The sequence below is a fragment of the Zeus faber genome (genome assembly GCF_960531495.2).
Source record: "Zeus faber genome assembly, chromosome: 16".
Classification (NCBI taxonomy): Eukaryota; Metazoa; Chordata; class Actinopteri; order Zeiformes; family Zeidae; genus Zeus; species Zeus faber.
In genome coordinates, this window is record NC_137202.1 from 15,730,365 (window position 1) to 15,751,748 (window position 21,384).

The window sequence follows — 21,384 nt, forward strand, 5'->3', positions numbered from 1 at the left end:
TTTGTTTGGTTTTTTTTTTAATCGTAAATGAGTTTTTTACAAAACTAACACTCATTTGACAATGTGTTGGGTGACCGCGGAAACCATTCTGGATTGGAAAAGGAAGAGAAGAAATCAAGGAAGGGTCTTGCCGGATCACTAAACAAACGTGTGTAACGTTCTATACGCATTTATTTCTAGGTGCGTTTCTCTAGACCCAAGCCAGGCCGGCTTGTCCTGTAGTGCTATGGGATGCACCCCGTTGCCCCGGGAGACGACTGTCATTACGGCGCGGTGCGGTTGTCACGGCAACTTAGTGTCACAGCTCGGAAGGCTTGCGCGTTCGCCGCGTCGGCCTATGCGTCCCTTTCTTTCAGCAGGCGCCTCCGACCCCCCCAGCCCCTCCACCCTGGCGTCGTTCCCGAGGATGATCCCGGTTCCTGGGTGTCACGGCGATTTGGTGTTGAGCACTTGGACGGTCTTGCGTCCGTAGTGCCAGTAGCTGTATCCTGACGTGCCGGTGGTCACCGCTGTAATGTACCTGCAACACAACGCACCGGATTCAACGACTGGGGGGGGAATAAAAATAAAATCAAGCTTTTTGATTGGTCAAAGTGATGCTCCAGCTCTGGTTGACGGTTTGGATTAATATGCACGAGGCCACAAATCCCATTTGATAGATGCTGTCTCTGGGACCCCCGATCTGAGAAGATTTTTACAGTAAGACGTGATTCATTTTTAACTTCCACAACCGTCTACGGCGCAGTTAGAGAGATCTGGGTTCTTGTTCTGGGCTCAAGCCCCTGAGGCGAACTCGAGTCTTCGGTGTTTCGGCTGCTGCGGGAGCCCCCCCCCCCCCCCCCTCGTGGCGACGCCTCCAAACGCTGCTGCGACGCGGCGGCGGGACCTCGAGCTCCCTTTCCGGGTCATTTCCTCAAATACAAACTGGCGAACGAGGCTGAATCTGGGTCAGCGTGTGCGGGTTTTTGTTTTAAAAAATCGATTGTTTTCATTAGTTCCTACTTGTATGATACAAACATTTTAAAGCGGGGGAAGTTCCTTGGCTCGGGACGGTGCATTGCGAGGCAGGGACCTCGGGCGGGCTGCGCGTCCCGCCACGTTTATTTTAGATGTAGTTATTCTGAGGAGCGCGGCACCCAGACGGCAGCTGAGGTAAATAAAAGCCCCCGTCACTATTTGAGGAAATACGGGTTCTGTCAACAAACGCCTGCCACTGAGTTTGATTTCATTCCTCTGCCGCTGAGTCACAAAGGGCGTCGTTCCCCGGTGTGTGACTTTAACTGGCAGTCCCAGCTTCCACGTTTTGTTAAACTGTGCCACTCAAACGTCTTTGAAGGCCGTCAAATTTTGAACGTGCGCGCACTGGTCGAAGGAGATACAAGCGTCGCAAAAGGATGTCCCTCAACGTAATGTCAGTTGAAGTTGATACAGCGCCCGCTTGTTTACGCCTGTGTGTTTGAGGACAGAGCCGGCGCATTTATTACAACATAGCCCGACCGCAATCATCCGAGCCGACGGCGACCGCCTGGTCAAATCGTTACGATTCCAGACTCATGACGCGACGCGACGCGACTGTTTGAGGGGATTTCCCATCCCTGTCAGGAGCGCGGCGATGAACGCGTGTTTCCACGAGGCGGCTCGAGTCAAAAGAAATATGAATTATGGGCTGGAATGAATTGTTGTTGTGGGAATAACTGTTGCCGTTATGTCAACGCAAATTTTAATGTTCCAATGTTCAATGTCAATCGATGCACTAGACAGACGTGCATTATTAGGTTATTATAACACAAAGTATTGTTATGCATTATTATACAAAAAGACAATTAAATGATCAAATCGCAATAATTTGTACGACACGTATCATCGACTACATTTTATTGATGGTGACAGCCCCTAATTGAGGTCTGGTGTGTGAGTCGCTGTAATTGCGCGCGCTGTACATTCTGGGTGTGTTACCATAGCGACTGCAGCAGCAGGCTGTCCGTGTAGTCGAAGACCGGAGCAGCCAGGGAGGCGGCGACGAGGAGGAGCTGGATGGCTGTGTTTACCTACGACACCAACACACACAATACACACATTCAATGAAAAAAAATAAAAATAAAAATCAGCGCGAGTCTACTCTCACACCGTCCACGAAGCCAAGGAATGATTTCGCGCCCGTTCTCCGGGTCCCCTTTAGCTCCGATCATGAGCCCATCAGACGAGCCAGAGGTCACTTTCCTCCGCTGATCCAAGTGTTGAGAGCGCCGAAATAGTGCCTTTTTAATTATAGTGTCAAAATCTTTTAAATTCACATCACTAATTCTATCTGCCAGGGTTCATTCTGGCAGTTCAAGGACTTTCAAGTATTCTCTGAAGCACCATTTTTTTTTCAATTTTCAATGACGAAAATGTTTATTTCTCTGGCATAATCTATGTTAAAGGCGATTCTGGGATTTTTATTTTTAATCACGTTACAATTTTAACAACGAAACCAGTATATTTCAAAGGTTTTCAAACGATCACATTTTTTTCAAGGACTTTTCAAGCACTTCAGCACAGCACACAAAGTAATCTGGTACTTCAAATTCTGAGGACGAAATTCAAGCACTTCATGCAGTGAAATGGGCACAGGGCAAAACTCTGAAGGCCCTGGAAAAAAATTTGCATAATATGTCTATATCAGACACATAAATATTTGCAATATTTGTCGTAAAAAAAAAATTGGACAAGCTAAAACTTTATTGATCCCTGTGGGGAAATACGGGTGTCACAGCAGAAAAAGAGAGCGCATGTGAAGAAGTAAGATGGAGATAACAAATAAAATCTAAGATGAAAATTTAAATAACATAATAAAATATAATGGAAGATAAAAGTAACATACGTACACATACGATCCACAGAGTTATTATGGAGCAGCAGTGTGTATGTATATACAGTACACAACATACAAATACATGTACATATTACATACAGTATTTGCTCTACTAGGTTCTGGTCACTTTGTAGTTCTTTCCTCTCTTTTCCCACCATGTTACACTGGGTTTTTATTTTTTTCGCAATTTTGTTTTTAGGTTATTTATGTTTATATACTTTTTATTCAAAATACCAATTCCATACGCCATTTCACTGCTATTTGGATGAAATTCACCTAAAACTAAAAGGAGTTTCTCTACGCAGCTCCCCATTGCTGCTCCAAATCCACTCTCGTACTCAACACTACGATGTTCAAAGTCCACAGTACGAGTGTGTGTGTGTGTGTGTGTGTGTGTGTGTGTGTGTGTGTGTGTGTGTGTGTGTGTGTGTGTGTGCGCACTCACCTTGCTGAAGAGCGTAGGTTTGAGCTGGGCCGTGGTATAACAGGGATTAAAAAATTTACTCAGGGTCACCTGCCGGGGGAGGAAGAGAAGGAGAGCGAAAGATGATAAAAGAATATATATATATTTTTTGGAAACGATAGCACATCACCACGTGTGTGTGTGTGTGTGTGTGTATGTGTGTTCATTTAAACCGAGTCCTCATGGGCGTGGTCTCACCGGCGGAGGTACGGTCTTGTATCGAACCCAGAAGACGGCTGCGATCAGACCAATGTCTCTGCAGATCACCAGAGCGGTGAGGGGAGCTGAAGGAAGAGGAGGAGAGTTTCATCTTCCTGCTCCGACACTTCCAGGTTTACAGGTTTTGCTGTTTTTATTTTTACATTGCCATTTTGTCCTGTATTTTTTGTTTATTGCCAGCTTTGTTTCTATTTTCTCCATTTCTTTTATTTCATATTTTACCGTATCATATTGATGTGCCCTTCTGTAGCACCTAAATTTCCCCTCTTGCATCGATACTATTATCAAAACTGTTGTATTCAGTGTGAAATCTTAACAGCTTGATGTTGATATCTTAAGAGTCCGTGAGCCGGGAAATGTGTCCTGCCATTTAGATCTTGTTAAAGGGAATTTTTGAATGCCTTCGATACCACCTTTAACCATTAACTTTTTTTTTTTTTTTTTTTTACTTAAGAATTGTTTTTTTTATTTTTTATAAAAAATAAATAAATAATAAAAAAATTAATCAAGTAAAATATATATATATATATATATATATATATATATATTTTTTTTATTAAGACACGTAGTGTTTAGGGACCGGCAATTAAGTCAATGTATCGATCAGGGTATCAATTAAAATTATTTCAAGAAGTTATTTTTTGAAATCCATTTTTAAACAACACCCAGTAAATTGTACACAAAATTGTACAACACAAAACAAGCAAAATTGTAGCTAAAACTACGCTGGGGCCCTTCCGGGCTTCGCACGGAAAAGCAGCAACAACAGGAAACAACCAACTTTCAATTCGCGATCCGAGTCTTTGTTTTCGGCTCTTGAAACCGGCGTCCGAGTTGCCGTGCGGCCGGTCCTACCTGGTATGAGCTGAGCGTAGGTGAGACTGACGTACAGGATGCTGATCAGGATCTTGTCGGCCAGCGGATCCAGAGCGCTGCCCAGCGCCGACTTCTGGGTGGGCCACGTCCGGGCAATGTAGCCGTCCAGCTGACGGAGGGCGAGCGGGGAGAGTTAGGGAGCGTCGCAATGCGGAGGCTCATTCTAAACAGTGGTAACTAAAAAAGGCACATTTCCTTTGGGGCCTCTCCTCCACGAAGCTGAAATGTTAGTTACGTGTCAAATGGAGTTTTTAAACCAGCATTCTTTTTAGTAATATTGTTTATTTGTATTGTTTATTGTTTTTTGGTTTTTTTTGGTCTTTATTGCCAAAGCAAACTGCAATGCAAACATAATTTTCAGCCATTTCTTAGGTTTATTGCACATTGCCATTTCTTTTTTTTCCGTGCGTTATCATAATTGCCTGTTTTTAATGCGAGTCGCTGTGACGCCGCAGTTTCCCTTCCGACGATGAATGAAGCGTCTATCTATCTATATACACTGAAAGAGTCTACTTTAGTCAACTTTATAATAAAAACACATTCGCTGCTCCTGCTGCTGCTTGGAGATTGGTACGTGCCCAGGAAAACAAAGACGACAGCTACGTCCCGTCCTATCAAATTAGTTGCTGTCGTGCAGCTTTCCCCTCCATCGCTCTAGTGTCGAGCTGATATTGAAGGATCCTGCGTTTGGTTGTCTGCCTGGTTACCAAGTCGGTGGCTCCGGCCAGTGTGAAGAGGGCCAGACTGAGGCCAAAGTGCTCCTGGATGATGAGGTAGCCCAGGAAGGGAGCCAGCACGATCCGACACACGCACAGCAGGTTGGGGACCGTCCACGGGTTCTCGTACTGGGGGAAACGAGCGGCAGAAAATATCACGTCAAGACATGACCGCTCCATGAGCAACAAGACGGACAAGCCACTGTAAACCAGAGCCAGGGGGTGGATGTGTGCTGTTACTCCATTACAGTGACATAAAATTAACATAAAAGACAATTAAATTGTTAATCACAATTTGTACGGCGATTAATCACCAATTTAAACGTCATGAGCGTGACGGTCCCAGTTGATCCTACCACTGAACCTAATACTGAGGGGTTTTAACGTTGGAAATGTTGACTGTGAAGCCGAAGATCTTGGCAATGTCTTACAAAAAGAAACAAGGATAAACTAAATCTGAGAAAATAATAAAAATAATAATATAGGAATTAATAATCGTAAAATAACTTATCGAAATAAAACCTCACAGTCAGACCAGTGCGTGTGTGGGCTTTGTGAACCTGACGTGACAGTGGGTGCGCTCCTTTTCAGACGGCAGCTTAAACAAACAACACAACATAACCTGTAAAACTTGACAAAAAATAAAATAAAAATAAAAATGAGACCTTTCTGCACAGGCGGAACCCGACGCGATCTTCTGCGGTTGTTGTCCGTCAGCTGGGGAAAAACTCCGCTTCAGCGAGTTCGTACGCACTTTATTTTCGGATAACCTTAAATTAGAGATCGCGTTCATTTTTGCACTCGCCCGATCGGACAACCGCACGAGGCCTTCCACTTGCCCCAGCAGAGAGCTTACTTGCCCCGGGCGAGCGCCAATGTCGAGCCCTGAGCGATGCTGGACAGCGGACAATATTACCCGCAAAAACATGGGGGAGAATTGCTAAAACCTGCTTGTGAATCTGAAGTTTGTAACCGAATGCTCATTTCGATCGATTCCAAATCCGAAACCTGAGACGCGTGAGTTGCCGCAGCCGGTCCGTCTGCTCCCACCAGTCTGGCCAGTCTCCACTGAGCAGAATTGTCTCAAATTGAACTTTAGAGTGAAACGAACACTCAAACTCTGGCGCCAACAATCAGGAAAATGAAATCGAAGGCCGCCGCGTGACGGGCTGATTGGATAATGACACGAATAAGTAGGTGTACAGGTGTTCCAGGTGAACTTATCGGTCAGCGTATGTCCCTGTTGCCATTGTCACCGGCCTCACAGCCGCCATTATCGAACACGAACAGTGTTATGTTACCTTGACATTCCACGGGTCATTTCAAGGACGGGGTTGTTGTAAACGCCTCGCTGATGGCGATCACAGATTGGAATTGAACCCCCCCCCGTTATAGACTGTCTGACGTTGCGATTGTTATAGTCTCTGTCTGACGTTGCGATTGTTATAGTCTGTCTGACGTTGTGATCGCGATAGACTGTCTGACGTTGCGATTGTTATAGACTGTCTGACGTTGCGATTGTTATAGTCTCTGTCTGACGTTGTGATCGCGATAGACTGTCTGACGTTGCGATTGTTATAGACTCTGACGTTGTGATCGCGATAGACTGGCTGACGTTGCGATTGTTATAGACTGTCTGACGTTGCGATTGTTATAGTCTCTGTCTGACGTTGTGATCGCGATAGACTGTCTGACGTTGCGATTGTTATAGACTGTCTGACGTTGCGATTGTTATAGTCTCTGTCTGACTTTGTGATCGCGATAGACTGTCTGACGTTGCGATTGTTATAGACTGTCTGACGTTGCGATTGTTATAGTCTCTGACGTTGTGAACGCGATAGACTGGCTGACGTTGCGATTGTTATAGACTGTCTGACGTTGCGATTGTTATAGTCTCTGTCTGACGTTGTGATCGCGATGGACTGGCTGACGTTGCGATTGTTATAGACTGTCTGACGTTGCGATTGTTATAGTCTCTGACGTTGTGATCGCGACAGACTGGCTGACGTTGCGATTGTTATAGTCTGTCTGACGTTGTGATCGCGATAGACTGTCTGACGTACAAAGGCTAATAGGTGAACAGGTTAGTAACGACAATAACGATGCTAAACCGTAGCGGGAGTGTTCCACCCACCAGCTCTTTGAACTTGAACAGTCCGTGACCCGGGACATGGACCGAGCCCTCCCTGCCCTCACCGGGGTCCGCTGGAGGCCGCCGCCGGGGGCCGGGGCTCCCGCTGCACAGTCCCCGCGGCGCGGGCGGCGACAGCGGCGGCCTGACGCGCGCCGCCGCCCACCCGCCGCCGCAACCTCCGGGACCCGGCCGGTCCGCCGCGGGGCCCCACGGGCCGGGCGGCGCGGCGTGCCTCCACCTCGCGCACCCGAACCGCGGCCCGGTCCCGGTCCGACACGCGGTCGCGCGGCGGACGGTGGCGCGCGCGCCGAAGAGCGCGTGGCTCCCGCGGACGCACAGCAGCAGCATCCGAGGCGACGCTCACCGGGCCGCGCGCGCGTCGCTCCCTCGCGCCACGCCGTCCGCTCCGGCTGCCGCTTAGCAGGCCGCCACGCTGCCGTATTCCGAGGCGGCGGGGCGCAGGGTTGGCGACGTCGCAAAACCGTCGGAGAGCCCGCGTCGGGTGTGGGCGGCGCGCTCGGCTTGACGGCGCTGGCCGCTGCTGAGCGGGGCGGGGCGATGCGTGCGTTCTCCCTTCGTCATGTAAAACAAACAAACAAACAAACAAACAAACAAATGTATTCGTAATCGTGCCACCGCGTCCTAACTGCCGCTCAAGCCCCTCGCATCGCCGACTTTGTACGTTCATTTTTCCTTCACCCGGCGCGGAGAGCTGACTGTTCCGTGACGCAGACGTACTTGACCCAATAAACAGGCTGTGATCCCGGTTGTAATGGTTTCCTCCAAATATTGTACCCATTTGGTACCAGGGAAAACATTTATTCGAAAGGCCGGACAAACAGCTGGAAAACATGACAGTTGTTTGACCTCTGTGCAGGCATTTTATTCAGGCAATATTTTGAAAGCGTTCATGTACAAAACATACACTAACCACAAAACACCATTCAACTATATATTTGTCATCCAGAAAAGTCAACATTCCACGAGCCACAAACAAAGGCTATCCAACAACACCTGAAAACCACCTCCAGTGAGCACACTGCGTGTGTGCGTGTGTGTTTGAGAACTGTATACTCAGTCTATCCACTATTTTAGTTTTCATTGTTTTTACAATACATGTTTTTTTCTTCCCTCATTATGTTTCCATTAAAACAAATGGAACCCCTATATTCTGAAATATGACACTGTTTGAGTGGTGGTTTGTTAGTCATAGGGGTGACGGCATCATGCTCGTCAGAAATCATAGGACTGTGAGTCGAGTCAATTTACAAGTGACACATAGTGCAAGGTAAAGGCCTTATAGCCAAACACAGTAAACATGAAATAAGCTGCATGAGAAACAAAACAGACAGAAGGCTCTGGACTACAGCTGGATTGCCTTGTCTACTGTGCATGTAGTAGCGTTGTAGTAGTAGGGCTAGACAGTCTGCAACTGGTATAACTTGGCTCCTCTCTTCAGAAGGAAACCCTGCTCATTCAGAGAACTGACCAGGCCCTCAAAGTCCATCACCTGGAATAAAAGGGAAAAAACAAAAAAACAAAAACTATGGATAAATTAACACAGATACAACTGTACAAGGTATGCTGCAATGCAAATTCTCCGTCATGCTGCTGCTTTACACCGGACTCTTTTCTTCGTTTTCGTGCGCATAGTAAAATATCGTCCCAAATACAACATGTCTCTCTCAAGTTCTAAATAATAAAAGATTCCGGCTACGACACCGATCCTCGCAGGCACTCTACCTCCCTCGTCCGTCAAATCACAGCAGCGCTGTGCTCTTTGCATATTTACCAGGAATCTTATGTGTTTTCGAGTGTTTCTACCTGTATGCCCATCTTCTCGGCAAGCGCTCGCAGCTGCTGCAGGTCGAACAGATTCTGATTAGTTCTCTGGGCGAGCGCGTGCAGCGCGGTGATCAGCCGCTTGGCGGAGCTCCGCTGGCTCATCCCCGAACCCAGCTGGGAGCGCTGGAAGTCCAGGCCGCCCAGACCGTCGGAGTAAGTGTCAGCTAGACTGGGGAGGGAGCAGCTTTTTTTATTTGTTTAGCCTTTATCCCAGTTAAAATCTCAAAGGGCTTGACAAAACCACATGCAAGGACAGTTTGACTTCACTAAGGCTTTCAGATGGACGAGGAAAACTTCCAAAAAACCAGAAGGGAAAAAGCCTTGAGCGAAAATGATGCAGCAAACAATGGCGAGGAGTGGGCGGATATACATTAAAATATAAACATGTGAGTAAACCGGATAAAAACCAACAATTATTTATAGTAAAAAGGTCATGGAGGTAAACGATGCATCGACAATGCATTAAAAAACAAGACGCTCTCTCTGCCTGTCTGTCATAGAAGCAGTAGAAGCCTTTAGTACAGTAGAAGCCATTTGCTCAGCCACTGGTCTGACTTTATGTTTTGCAAAATATTCAAAATATTTTTTGATCAATCACTGATTAATCATAAGATCAATGATTAATCAGATACCTGTGTTTCATGATTTCCACCACATCCTCAGCATCACTCCTGGACGCTGTCTCTCTGAGCTCCAGCCTGGCTCGAGCCTACACACACACACAGAACAGTAGAGGAAAGGAAGGAGGATATGAAAGTGCCACATCATTTTAAAAGCACCCCCGCCACCAGACGTCTCCCACAGTGGACAAAGCAGCCTAAACAGGGAAGGGTAAATAAAAAATAAAAAATATATTATTTTTGTTGTTTGTTACAGAATGTATTAAAATTTTTGTTCAGAATTTTTGCTTTCCAACTTCCTGAAAAAAGACAATCGTACAAAAAAAGCTTTTCCGCAACACATCTCAGTGCCTCCCCTGAAGCAGCCTGGGGCCCCCTATGTTCAATTAGAAATGTCCTACAGGAACGGTTTCCCCCGATGCACATCTTCATAAGTAGGCATGACATACAACGCCAACTAAATACTAACTACCCACTAGTAAAAAACAGCTCTCACCTCGGTGAGCCGTATCAAGGACTCCAGCTGCCGGGTGGTGATGGGTGTGGCGTCTGCAGACTGGGCCTGTTTCCTCAGAGAAAGGTAGAACTCCTGCAGGGTGTGCGCCGCGTCGCTGGAGAGCGACGGGTGCACGTACTGACGGGCGTAGCTGACGTACTTCCTCAACAGGCACACTGGGATCACGTCCACAGACTCTCCTGCAGGGATCTGGATAGAGAGAGTAAATAAGGCTTGAAGGAAATAGGCTTTTTTTTTTTTTTTTTAAAACAGCTGTTTAACGAGGTACTACTTGGGGTATCTCTCTTGTCTAGTTGATCCCATTCACCTGTACACGGCTGAAAAGGAGCAGAACTTAAGCCCCGAGGACCAGAATTGAAAACCAATGCGTAATGATGAAACCTAAAGTGTGTTTCATGTGTACAATGTGGATTATTGCGGATCCCTAGTACAACATAAATAAAAGCGATACGTAAATGGTCTGGTGTGTTGTGACTGAGTTCTGAACGAATGATAGGCTTGGGCCGAATTATGATTGAATCGTCTATCGGCGATCGACTCTGTCATCGTCATCGACTCCGTTGATCGTTGATTGGCATTGATGACAGACGTTTTTTTTTGTTGTTTTTTTATCCGCCAGGAAAAATCAAAGAGAATTGAAACGGTGTAGGTGCAGTTTATCATGTTCTGAAAGTGGAGCGGGGAGGGAGAGAGAGACAGGGAGAGGAGGGAGAGAGGGGGCAGAGGCTCTCCTCCTCTCCGCACAGAGCTGTCCAGTAACCACTGGTGACCGGGTCTCACTTCCCCTCTACAGTCCCGTACAGAGACTTTGAGGGGCAGGCGCTCGAAAAAAAAGAAAAGGCAGGTGGACCCCCAGCTCCGGTTCTAGGCATTTTGCTGCTCTGGTCAAACAGAGCCGCTGATCACTGGGAGGAGACGCCCCATGGGGGCGCCCGTGATCTGCCCTCCGCTGTGCGCACATCGCAGGTGCACCGAGGTTCGAAGTTCATGAGGAATTCCTCGTGAATATATCTTGTCCAGGCAATCAGCTATCTCGATGCCCATTCATTTAAAAAAATAAATTAAAAAGTGCGCCTGATAAGAAGGGCACCGTGGGGTCCACGTGCTCCCCTGCACGTACCTGCCGCTCGATATGCAAGTCTTGTGATTATAATAGAGCAATATATAATGTTATCCCATAGAGAAATTTTTTGATTTATATTGTATAGAAAGTGAAAAAGATAAACCGAACTCAGAGAACTGGAACAGAGTTTTATTTGTTTCTCCTCCAGACAGAGGTGCGCGCCGGCTCCTGTGCCCGTCTTTTTATTTTAGATGTATTCCTTTTCATTTGTTGCCCACTGTCGGGATGCACGTCTGCATTGCTATGGGATTAAATTTAGTAAAAACTGAATGTTTTTGTGTAAATACTTTACCTGTTAATGATAAATCCTGCACTTCTGGAACGGGGAGACCACATTTACCCCATTGCATTACGTTCTATGCGAGCGCCAACCCCACCGCACACCCCCGATAAAATCGTATATCGCCCATCACTGCCGCCCAGCAATCGGCTATTGGACTCTTGCACGATCGCCCAAGCCTGACGGGTGACCAAACGGGGTCGGACGCAGCTCAGTTTTGGTGTTTACTATATCTTTCAAATAACAGCTCAGAAAAACACAAACAATATCAATTCGGGGAAGCGCTGAGGTTCACAGCACAGCGAAACGACACATTCTGGTGTCTCCAGCCTTCAACCTGCAGTCGCTGGGACAGGGGTGAGTCGGAGCTCTCCAGCAGGACGGAGCCCTCCAGCTCACTGCGGCTCGCCCTGGTCACCGTGGCGCTGCTGGCCCCGCCCCTTCCTGTCCTGGTGGCCATGACGTGCTCCGACAGGTGGCGGTCGTGCGACTCCTCTGGGACGTCCAAGAGGAGGAAGACCACGTCGAAGCGGGAGAGGAGAGCCGAGCCCATTCTGGACACACACAGGTTTTTGTGATGAGCAGACCTTAAAGACGGATAACCACGCTTCAAATTGTTGTTTGGCACTGGGCAGTACAGTCCTATTTTAGTCCTCAGTGCAATAGGTTATACGGCTCCAGGTTATAGACCCCCTATTTACTTTAGGTTTTCTGACACGGTCTTTGCTCGGTTGTAGTGTCCTCCGGTGGGGTTGGCGGCAGCTACGACCGAGGTTCTGGCGGGAAGGCAGGACACGATCCCAGCCTTGGCCAGGCTCACCGACTGCTGCTCCATGGCTTCCAGCAGAGCCTGCTGCTGGTTCCCCAGCTTGTCAAACTCATCGATACAACACAGACCTGCCCCGAGACAACAGGGAGAGAGAGAGGCGACGGAATGAATAAAAAGATAACGGAAGCAAGAGATAAAAAGACCAAGGAAATGATGAACCGAAGTACCTTGGTCAGCCAGGACCAGGGCTCCAGCCTCCAGAGCGTAGTCTCCCGATCCTGGGTCTCTTGACAGACTCACGGTAAGTCCTAAACACAAAACCACACCCCTTCCTTTAAATCACGATGTCATGTCACAGCTTACATGCCCCTTTACATAATAAATTTACAAGAAAGCTTGTACAACGGACCAGGGCTGCTTGAGCAGGGAATACATTTGACAAACTAACTTGTTTTATGACTGTGCCACTTTTACCGTTTTCACACCAAAATTAGTGCCGCTTTCCCATCGCCAGGAGAAATGCCATTTATTTCTGCTGCTTCTCGTTTGACGTCGTGAACATGTCAGAAAAGGGGCGTGTCATGGTGCCAGTGTGATTGGGAATGAAACAGTAGAGGAGACAGCAACTTAAACAAACAACAACATAAAACTGTAAAACTTGGGAAAAAAATAAAGTATTTTGAGCGGTTCAAAAATAATCGGATGGCTCATGAACGACCCAACACTGCAGTAGAAGCAGCATGGAGCACCGAAGGCATGGATGCTCCCTGCTGGGGAGCGTGGGGGTTCTCTGCTGCGCTCCCCACGGTGCGATCCCTCCACTAACTACATTTCAGGGTCCCCCCCGCTGTAAAAAATACGGATATTCCCGTCTATAAACGCGCCAGCGTCACAAACTCCAACACGTGTCGCATCGCGCCGGTAAAGGGGTCAAAATTAGCGTGTCTACCCGGGTGTCCTGTCCTGTTGGAGCTGTGATACTCACTAGACAGGGAGAACAATAGGTGCTGTGTGACGGGAGGGATGGATATAATTAGCTCCAATCAAAACTCAGAACCAGAGCTATTCTGGAAGGCACAGAAACAATTATCTGTGACTTTTACAAAGTAACAGAAGACTATTTTAGACTATGTGACTTGCCTGAAGTGCTGGTACTGTTGCCACACACGTAGATTCCCCTAGGAGCCACATTGCATACAGCCTACACACACACACACACACACACACACACACACACACACACTTTAATATACAACAGTATTAATAATTGCAACAACAATGCAGCCAAGCAACATTGGCAGTGGTTGTGAGGACATGTGTCTCAAAGGAACCCATATATACTGTGCGTGTACATATATATATATATACATACATATATACATATATACACACACACACACACACATACATATACACACACAGATACTCCTCACTTAACGACCTACCTGTTTAACGACCGTTCGGACTTAAGACCAGCTCTCTGACCAGTCAGTATTATACGCTGTGTACAATACCGTGGCGTGCACACTGTGTGTGCATCAAGCACATCCTCGCGCGTCACCCTTCATATACTATATACACTATATATACCAAATACACTATATACACTCTCTATACATCTCATCTCATCACCATTCGCAGTCTGTCAGTATTCACTACACTACCGTCTGCAATGGCCACGCCCCCTTACGGTGAAATAACACTATATACACTATATATACTATATATACCAGCCACAGGTCCTCGCTTATCGACCAATTCGCTTAACGACCTGGTCCTAAGAATGGAACTTGGTTGTTAAGTGAGGAGTACCTGTATATATAGTGTGTGTTTATGCACACACGCGCGCACACACACACACACACACACACACACACACACACACACACACACACACACACACACACACACACACACACACACACACACACACACACACACACACACACACACACACACACACACACACACACACACACACATCCTGTTTATACACAGTATTATACACAGTATAATAGAGTGGGACAGCAATAACTTTATTAGGAACACCTGTACACCTACTTATTCATGCAATTATCTAATCGGCCAATCGTGTGTCAGCCAAGAACAGAAAGCTGAGGCTGCAGTGGGCACAGGCTCACCAAAACCTGATAGTTGAAGACTGGAAAAATGTAGCCTGGTCTGATGAAACTCCATTTCCGCTGAGGCACACAGATGGTAGGGTCAGAATTTGTAATCAACGGCATAAATCCATGGCCCCATACTGCCTTGTGTCAACAGTCCAGGCTGGTGGCGGTGGTGTGATGGTGTGGGGAATTTTTTTTTCCACACTTTGCGGTTGTTAATACCAATCAATCATCGCTTGAATGCCACAGCCTATTTGAGTATTGTTGCTGACCACGTGCATCCATTTCATGACCACGACAATGAGCTCGCTGTTCTTCAATTTCCTTCCCAGTCACCAGATCTGAATCTAACACCTTAGGGATGTGATTGAACGGGAGATTCGCAGCATGAATGTGCAGCTGACAAATCTGCAGGAATTTAATAGCGTGATGCAATCATGTCAACGTGGATCAGAATCTCAAAGGAATGTTTCACACATCTTGTGGAATCCATGCCAAGAAGAACTGAGGCTGTTCTGAGAGCAAAGGGAGGCCCTACCCTGTATTAGTACAGTGTTCCTAATCAAGTTGCCAGTGAGTGTATATCCACTTACTCCACTATGTGGTGGAGATTTGAGCAGATTTTACCTGTAACATCTGACTCTTGCCCAGTCCAGGGTCTCCCACCACCAGTATGTGAGGATCTCCTCGGACAGGGATGCTGTTCCTCTCCGTCTGCTTCTGTCTACCGCCGAACAAGGTCAGAGCCAGGCCCGCCTTCACCAGCTGCGGGCACACATGCACACACAAATACAGTATATTAATACCAAAAGAGAACCACGCAGATACAGAAATAAGATGCTTTGGCATCATAGTATCCCTAAATGTATGACCTTACTCACCAGGTGGCCATAGATGGCAGGACACAGGGAGCTGGAAAGGTGGAGAGAGAAGAGGAATGTGTTGAGTGACATTCTACTTACTTTACATATATAACTATAGATAGATAACATATGTATTTGAATTATCTAAAAAGTTGGTGCTCAAGCAACAACGTAAATCATTGGAAACAACGTTGTTAGTTGCAGTGGTAATATGTGACCTTCTATTCCGTCAGATGAATCTGTGTGTATTTGGATCTGCCCCACCGAACCTATCATCATAATAATATTATGATGCATAGTATGCGTCTCGGTAGGACCAGGATGTAGGATCTTACTGCACTATGAGCCTCAGCAGGTCCGGCTGGGACTGGATCTCCTGGATGGCGTACAGCTCTTTCAGACTAAACTCTTCTCCTCCACAACTCCCACGCGAGTCCTGGCCGCCGGCATCAGAGCGCTGTCCTGAATAAAAAAGCAAGATGGACTAGGTAAGACAAGCGAGAGGGAAAAGAGATGAGTGAAAAAAAAAAAAAAAGGAGGAGAGAACATAGGAGAGGAAGTGCAGACGGAGAAAACAAAAGCATAAGGAGGAGAGAGATCACACACCTTTGGTGTTGCTGACCGAGTTGGCTTCGATATAAAGCAGGAACATGCACTGGTCCTGTTTCCCCTTGGTGCCACCTGCACCACACACACACACACACACACACACACACACACACACACACACACACACACACACACACACACACACACACACACACACACACACACACACACACACACACACACACACACACACACACACCATGTTTTATAGACTGAAGAATGGCTCCAGAGTGCCATCTCAAGGTGGCAACATCTTTTATCACACCAACAGCAGCAAATCGAGACACAATTGGTGTAAATTTTTTAATTCAGTAGCCTTTTAAGATTTCTTCAACGCAACTGCAAACAATTTGTATTCATACACTTAATATAGACTTAACATACCTAATATTAGCCATTACTCCACCCAAAGTGTCAAGCCAGCATAAAGTTTAAAGTGGTAATCCATGAGATTTGTCAAAAAATATCCCGAATTTGTTCATTTGTTTTAGCTGGCACTTGAAAATAAGCGCTATAATAAAATACGTATTATGCATGTGCAAAGGTTGAAAAAAAGAATGTTGCAGTTTCAAATGGAATCTTATGCTTTAAACCACCCAACAGAGACGATCTTATGGATTTCCACTTTAATGACCTAATATTAAATTCCCATTTTGATTAGAATGTGTATATATGTTGCAAAGTTTATTGGTCAAACGCAATAAAGCAAGAAGCGGTAGTTTCCGTCATAAAAAAAAAACTTGGTCGCAGCCTCAAGCCTGGTAGCAGGAATGTGTGCGTGCTTGTCTGTGTTTACCATCACTGGCGACCCTGACGATCCCTGTGACGGTGACGGTGTCTCCGGGGACGCAGCTGTCACAGAGGTCGGAGGTCAGGTGACACTCTACGGTGCGCGGGATCCGACCGGCCTCTCGCTGCTCGCCACCAATCAGCTCCTGCACCCTGGTGAGGAAAGAGCGACTTAAAAGTGAATTGGAAGTTGTGCTTTTGGTTAACTATGACAGGCTTCCAACAACGTTGACAAAATTAATGCTGGGATATTCGGATCCAGTTAGCCGAGTCAATTAAGACAGATGGATCTTTGATATTTTGGGTCGAGCAAGAACACGACTGGGAATTTTATTTCTCGGCGTTATGCCTGGCAAAGCGACTTCTTTCAAAGACAGCCAATCAGAAGTGTGACTGATTAAAGCATCAGTCTGGGTTTGAGTCGGACCAACGCCGTGTCAGTGCCGCTACTTTTATCTTTTCTTTGTGTTTATCTGGCTGGGGAGGGAGGGGGGAGAAATATCCTAGCGGCTTGTATTGAGGATCGCTGGAGCAGATTTACTATTTCTGGCAGTGGATATGAAGCGTGCACCTACTTGATGGTCTGCCAGTCCACGGTGTGCGTGAGAGGGGAGCTTCTGTTTGGCAAGAAGGAGCGGCTCCGGCACTCAGGCTGGGAACACTGATAGAGAAAACACACTCACTCAGAGACCTACATTTAAATGTGAGGTATACGAGTGTTTTAATTATTTTGTGGATGCGTTGGATCATAGTGTTTGTAAGGTAACATAACGTATCTTAAAGTTAAAATGAAAAAACAAATAAAATATAATCCATAAAGAGGAATTAGCACTTGTGTGCTCTGCTAACTAGTAAGTATAAAATATGAAACAATGTGACTTCATAATAACAACAGCAATACTAATACTGAATTTTACAGGTTGTATATGTTCCTATCCTAACAGGTGTATTGAACGTTACGTGTGTGTGTGTGTGTGTGTGTGTGTGTTTGTGTCTTCACCTCATCAAATACTGCATGATAAGAGTACATTACTTGAAGGTTGTACTAATTTGGAGGTTTATTCGTTGATATTTATTATTATTTATCCCCGTTAGCTCCTTCCTGGAGTCCACAAAATGAAAGAATGGTTGCTTATGTACCTTGGTCGGTGCGGTGAATCGCCCGTGTAGCAGCGGCAGGGAAAGTGTGTGGGAGCAGCCCTGGCACCTGAAGGCCAGCCTGCTGCACTGAGGCTTGATGTTGCTCACCCGCACCACCGTTCCCCTCATGCAGACCAAGCGGCCGAACACACTGGCCCGCAGCGTGCGCAGGGCGGTCAGAGGCTCGTAGTTATACAACCTGGACAGAGGGGATGCGGACTGACTCCAGCACTTCAGCGGCGTCCCTTGCACCATTTTACTTTAGTGGCCTGTGTACACCGCACAAACCACGACACACCCTTGAAACAACCTCTTTGTTTCCGTTAAGCCAGTTCCAGCAAATTATCTTTCCCTCACTGTGTTTTCCAAGGCTTTCAATAAAGATTATCGATGAACGAATGAATGAGTGAATACTAGGGGATAGACTTTGAAGGATGTGGGGAGTGTTTTTTTGGCGGCATCTGCAGGTGGAGAGAGTCAGCACTGGCAACCCAAAGGGGATGTACCTGCAGGTGATTGAGCCAATGAGCAGAGGGTTTAAATGCTGCTGTGTTTTTACCAGCCTCACCCCTGGCAGCGAGGCTGGTCTCCTAATTCAGGCTGCACACCACAAGTATTATTCATATGTTTGTCTGCAAAGACAACCGTGGTAACTGTTTGCGTAAATAAACGCCCAGCAAAAACTGGTTTTCCATTTACCTGTCTCCTGGTCCATCTCCTAACCCTCAACGGCAAGAGACTCTTTCGTTTTATACATTTTTTTGTGTCAAATTGAAATGAGGAATTAGCTGGAAAAGTCAGGCCTTTTTATTCACTCTTAATCTAGGAAGTTACAATAATAGCTGATGACATCATTGTGGCTTGCATCTTCTAAGATAGACTGTCAGTGCAACACTTTATGTGTGATATACAGAAGGTACAAGTTGAATTGATTCGTTGAAGTCTGATTTAATTTACAATAAAACTTATCAGGGCTTGAAGTGTATATATTAATTTCTCCAGATTTCCACTATTATTCCACGAAACATTATTTTTTCTTTCACATTTAATATGCTGGATAATGAATGAAACAATGCTAATATACCATCCAAAGCCTGCACTTTAGACTGTAATTGGTCTTTTAGGTAAGTTTCTAGTGTGTTTACCGAGCACTGATGTGAGGGATGCTGATGATGGGCGTGGCTACATGAAGCTCCGCCCCCTGCAGTTCTGCAGCCTGTTTCTCCAGGTCTGCTGTCAAGACCTGAACACAACCAGAATCCACAACGACCAAAATATTACACATACAGGAGAAGTGCTGACATTTTTATAAATGGGTATAATTGTGCGGACTCTTCAAGATCGAAACACATAATTGGTAATAGTAGTTGTAAACACGTGTGTGTACCTGGTGTATAGCCAGCCCCACACAGTTGAGGATGACCTCTGGCTGTTCCCTCAGCTGTGTGACTAGTTCAGGAAGCGCGTCACACACCACACTGTTCCCAATAAGGTCTGAATAGTCCACGAGCACGCTGCCCTGACGCTCAATTTCATCCTGCATCCACACACATTCATTCAAATTTAATGCTCATGTAATGCAGCTGCTACTACTACTCCTTCTGTGACTAGGGGTACAGTTATGGGATCAGTCCAATATCCGGCAAAATATCCAAGAATATCCCCAACACAAAAATTTCATCTTGAGAACTATAACAAATATGTAAATAAAGATTTTTTTTAATGTATAGATCCAACCAGTACGTATCAGCCAATACTTAGATGTTTTTTCAGCAGTTTAAAGTAGAATTGGTTAATCCCTATAATCGTACATGCAATGAAACCAAGAAAAAACAAGCGATAAAAGTCGGAAGGTGTATTTCTGTTTCATTTCTAATGTATTATATTTCATAACAAAATGGTGTAGGAGGGGAGGCAGAATTGTTTACTGTTCGATTGTACATCCGTGTTATTACAAGTAGAGACAGACCTTATCGTAAAGGTGAATCTTGGAGGTGAAGTACTTTTCAAACACCTTGATCCTCTCCACACAGGGTGAGCTCTCAATGAAGCCTGCGTGCACACAGAGACACACCCACCCATGCAGAGCATTCTCATCATACATGTATATGGTTGTGAGAAAAAATGCAGGTGATTAATAGCTAAGACATTCCACTGAACACGAGCTCCTACCTTCAGTAAAATAGAGCTCCCAACCTTTATAAGGACACAATCGATCCAAAGTGGTCTGAGTGAGATCTAGAGAAAGAGATTGGCAGAGGGAGAGTTAAGACAGAAACATGGAAAGAATATAATATTTGATTTTAACTTCTAAAATTAAAAGCACAACTCACTCCTCTGAGTGCCGACTCCTTTTCCTCCTACATCTCCGCTTTCACTTGCCCCTCCTCCTCGCCATGGTCTTCCCTTCCATCCTCCTCCTCCTCCTCCTCTCCAACCATTCCCTCTCCATCCTCCACCTCTCCAACCACCGCCTCCACGTCCTCGCCATCCCCTGTTCCCACCTCGCCACGACCCTCTCCCGGATTCCTCTCCACTCATTTCTCTGGAGAAATGGGGGGGGGGGGGGGGGGGGGATACATGTCCAAATGATAACAAATCAAGGCCATTTGTCTGTCAACTGCACATTTTCTTAAAACCCGTTATCACCCCGAATAAAGTGGACCCGAACGATTCTTAATTCATAAGAAAGAACAAGGGAAGTGTCCCAGGTGATGCGGGTGATGCAGGTGTTACAGCGTAGAGTATCGGCCTGGACCTTTGAGATGTTATAATTGTGAACATTTTTATTTTTATTTTGACATTTTAAATAATTGTGTCATTCTAGGATAATTACACAAAGGTAACAATGCGATTTTATTGTGCAAACTGTCAAGACGTTTAAGGAAAAACCGCCATCGGGATTTGTTTAACTTACTGTCTTCGTTGGACGGAACGGCTCGGTACAAACTTCCCTCCACCGTCGCAGATATACGACGTCACGACGTGTGTTGGGCTCCGTAGCCGCGGCCGTTTGATGACACGTTTTAACCTGTTCCTGTCTGAATCCCGTTATTAACTCGTATTTATTATAATAATAACACATTCAATAAACCCTTAAAAATTCTTCACTAATTTCTTCATTTTATATATATGTATAAAAAAAACATATTTTTTTCAATTCCCGGCCCACTCTTCCTCCATTTTATAACTGAACGAAATTCACTGTAATAAATAATAATAAAGGCAATCGATATTTTTATGTATTTATTTTTTACATTTGTGTTTATTTTGTGCCCAATTCAATTACTATTAATGTCAGTAATACAAATAAAAAGTCCCGTCGGGAAAAGAAACGTGTACACTTGAAGAGACTCATTTTTGTTTCTCCGGTATTATTACGTCATAGATGTAATGTTTTTATATTTATTTGAGGTTTCCAAAAAATTAACTGCACACAGA

General features: G+C 45.7%; 2 protein-coding genes across 2 annotated transcripts; both read right to left on the reverse strand.

The window, feature by feature from the left end:
- Window positions 1–7,720, reverse strand: crls1 (cardiolipin synthase 1). Its single transcript, XM_080016165.1, has 7 exons — window positions 7,263–7,720; window positions 5,120–5,257; window positions 4,392–4,521; window positions 3,516–3,601; window positions 3,300–3,368; window positions 1,957–2,048; window positions 1–520 (listed from the first exon to the last, which is right to left on the reverse strand). The coding sequence occupies exons 1-7, from the start codon at window positions 7,608–7,610 to the stop codon at window positions 427–429; spliced, it is 957 nt and encodes a 318-aa protein (XP_079872291.1). The 5' UTR covers window positions 7,611–7,720; the 3' UTR covers window positions 1–426.
- A 453-nt stretch (window positions 7,721–8,173) lies between these two features.
- Window positions 8,174–20,484, reverse strand: mcm8 (minichromosome maintenance 8 homologous recombination repair factor; the record flags this gene model as incomplete). The annotated part of the gene is made up of 20 exons (XM_080017197.1): window positions 8,174–8,772; window positions 9,087–9,276; window positions 9,740–9,816; window positions 10,224–10,433; window positions 11,985–12,201; window positions 12,349–12,544; window positions 12,644–12,724; window positions 13,557–13,617; window positions 15,170–15,307; window positions 15,424–15,454; window positions 15,741–15,867; window positions 16,012–16,086; window positions 16,811–16,956; window positions 17,379–17,464; window positions 17,944–18,142; window positions 19,089–19,186; window positions 19,331–19,480; window positions 19,913–19,995; window positions 20,116–20,181; window positions 20,277–20,484. 20 exons carry the CDS (start codon window positions 20,482–20,484, stop codon window positions 8,680–8,682), a joined length of 2,532 nt encoding a protein of 843 aa, XP_079873323.1. The 3' UTR covers window positions 8,174–8,679.
- Between the last annotated feature and the right edge of the window lie 900 nt (window positions 20,485–21,384).

Excerpts from the sequence above, each read along its gene's own strand:
- crls1 (XM_080016165.1), bottom strand. The coding sequence starts at position 7,610 with ATGCTGCTGCTGTGCGTCCGCGGGAGCCACGCGCTCTTCGGCGCGCGC. Across the intron at positions 3,602-4,391 it reads CTACGCTCAGCTCATACCAG|CTCCCCTCACCGCTCTGGTG; the intron begins GTAGGACCGGCC and ends CTCTTCCTTCAG. Across the intron at positions 2,049-3,299 it reads AACCTACGCTCTTCAGCAAG|GTAAACACAGCCATCCAGCT; the intron begins GTGAGTGCGCAC and ends TTGGTGTCGTAG.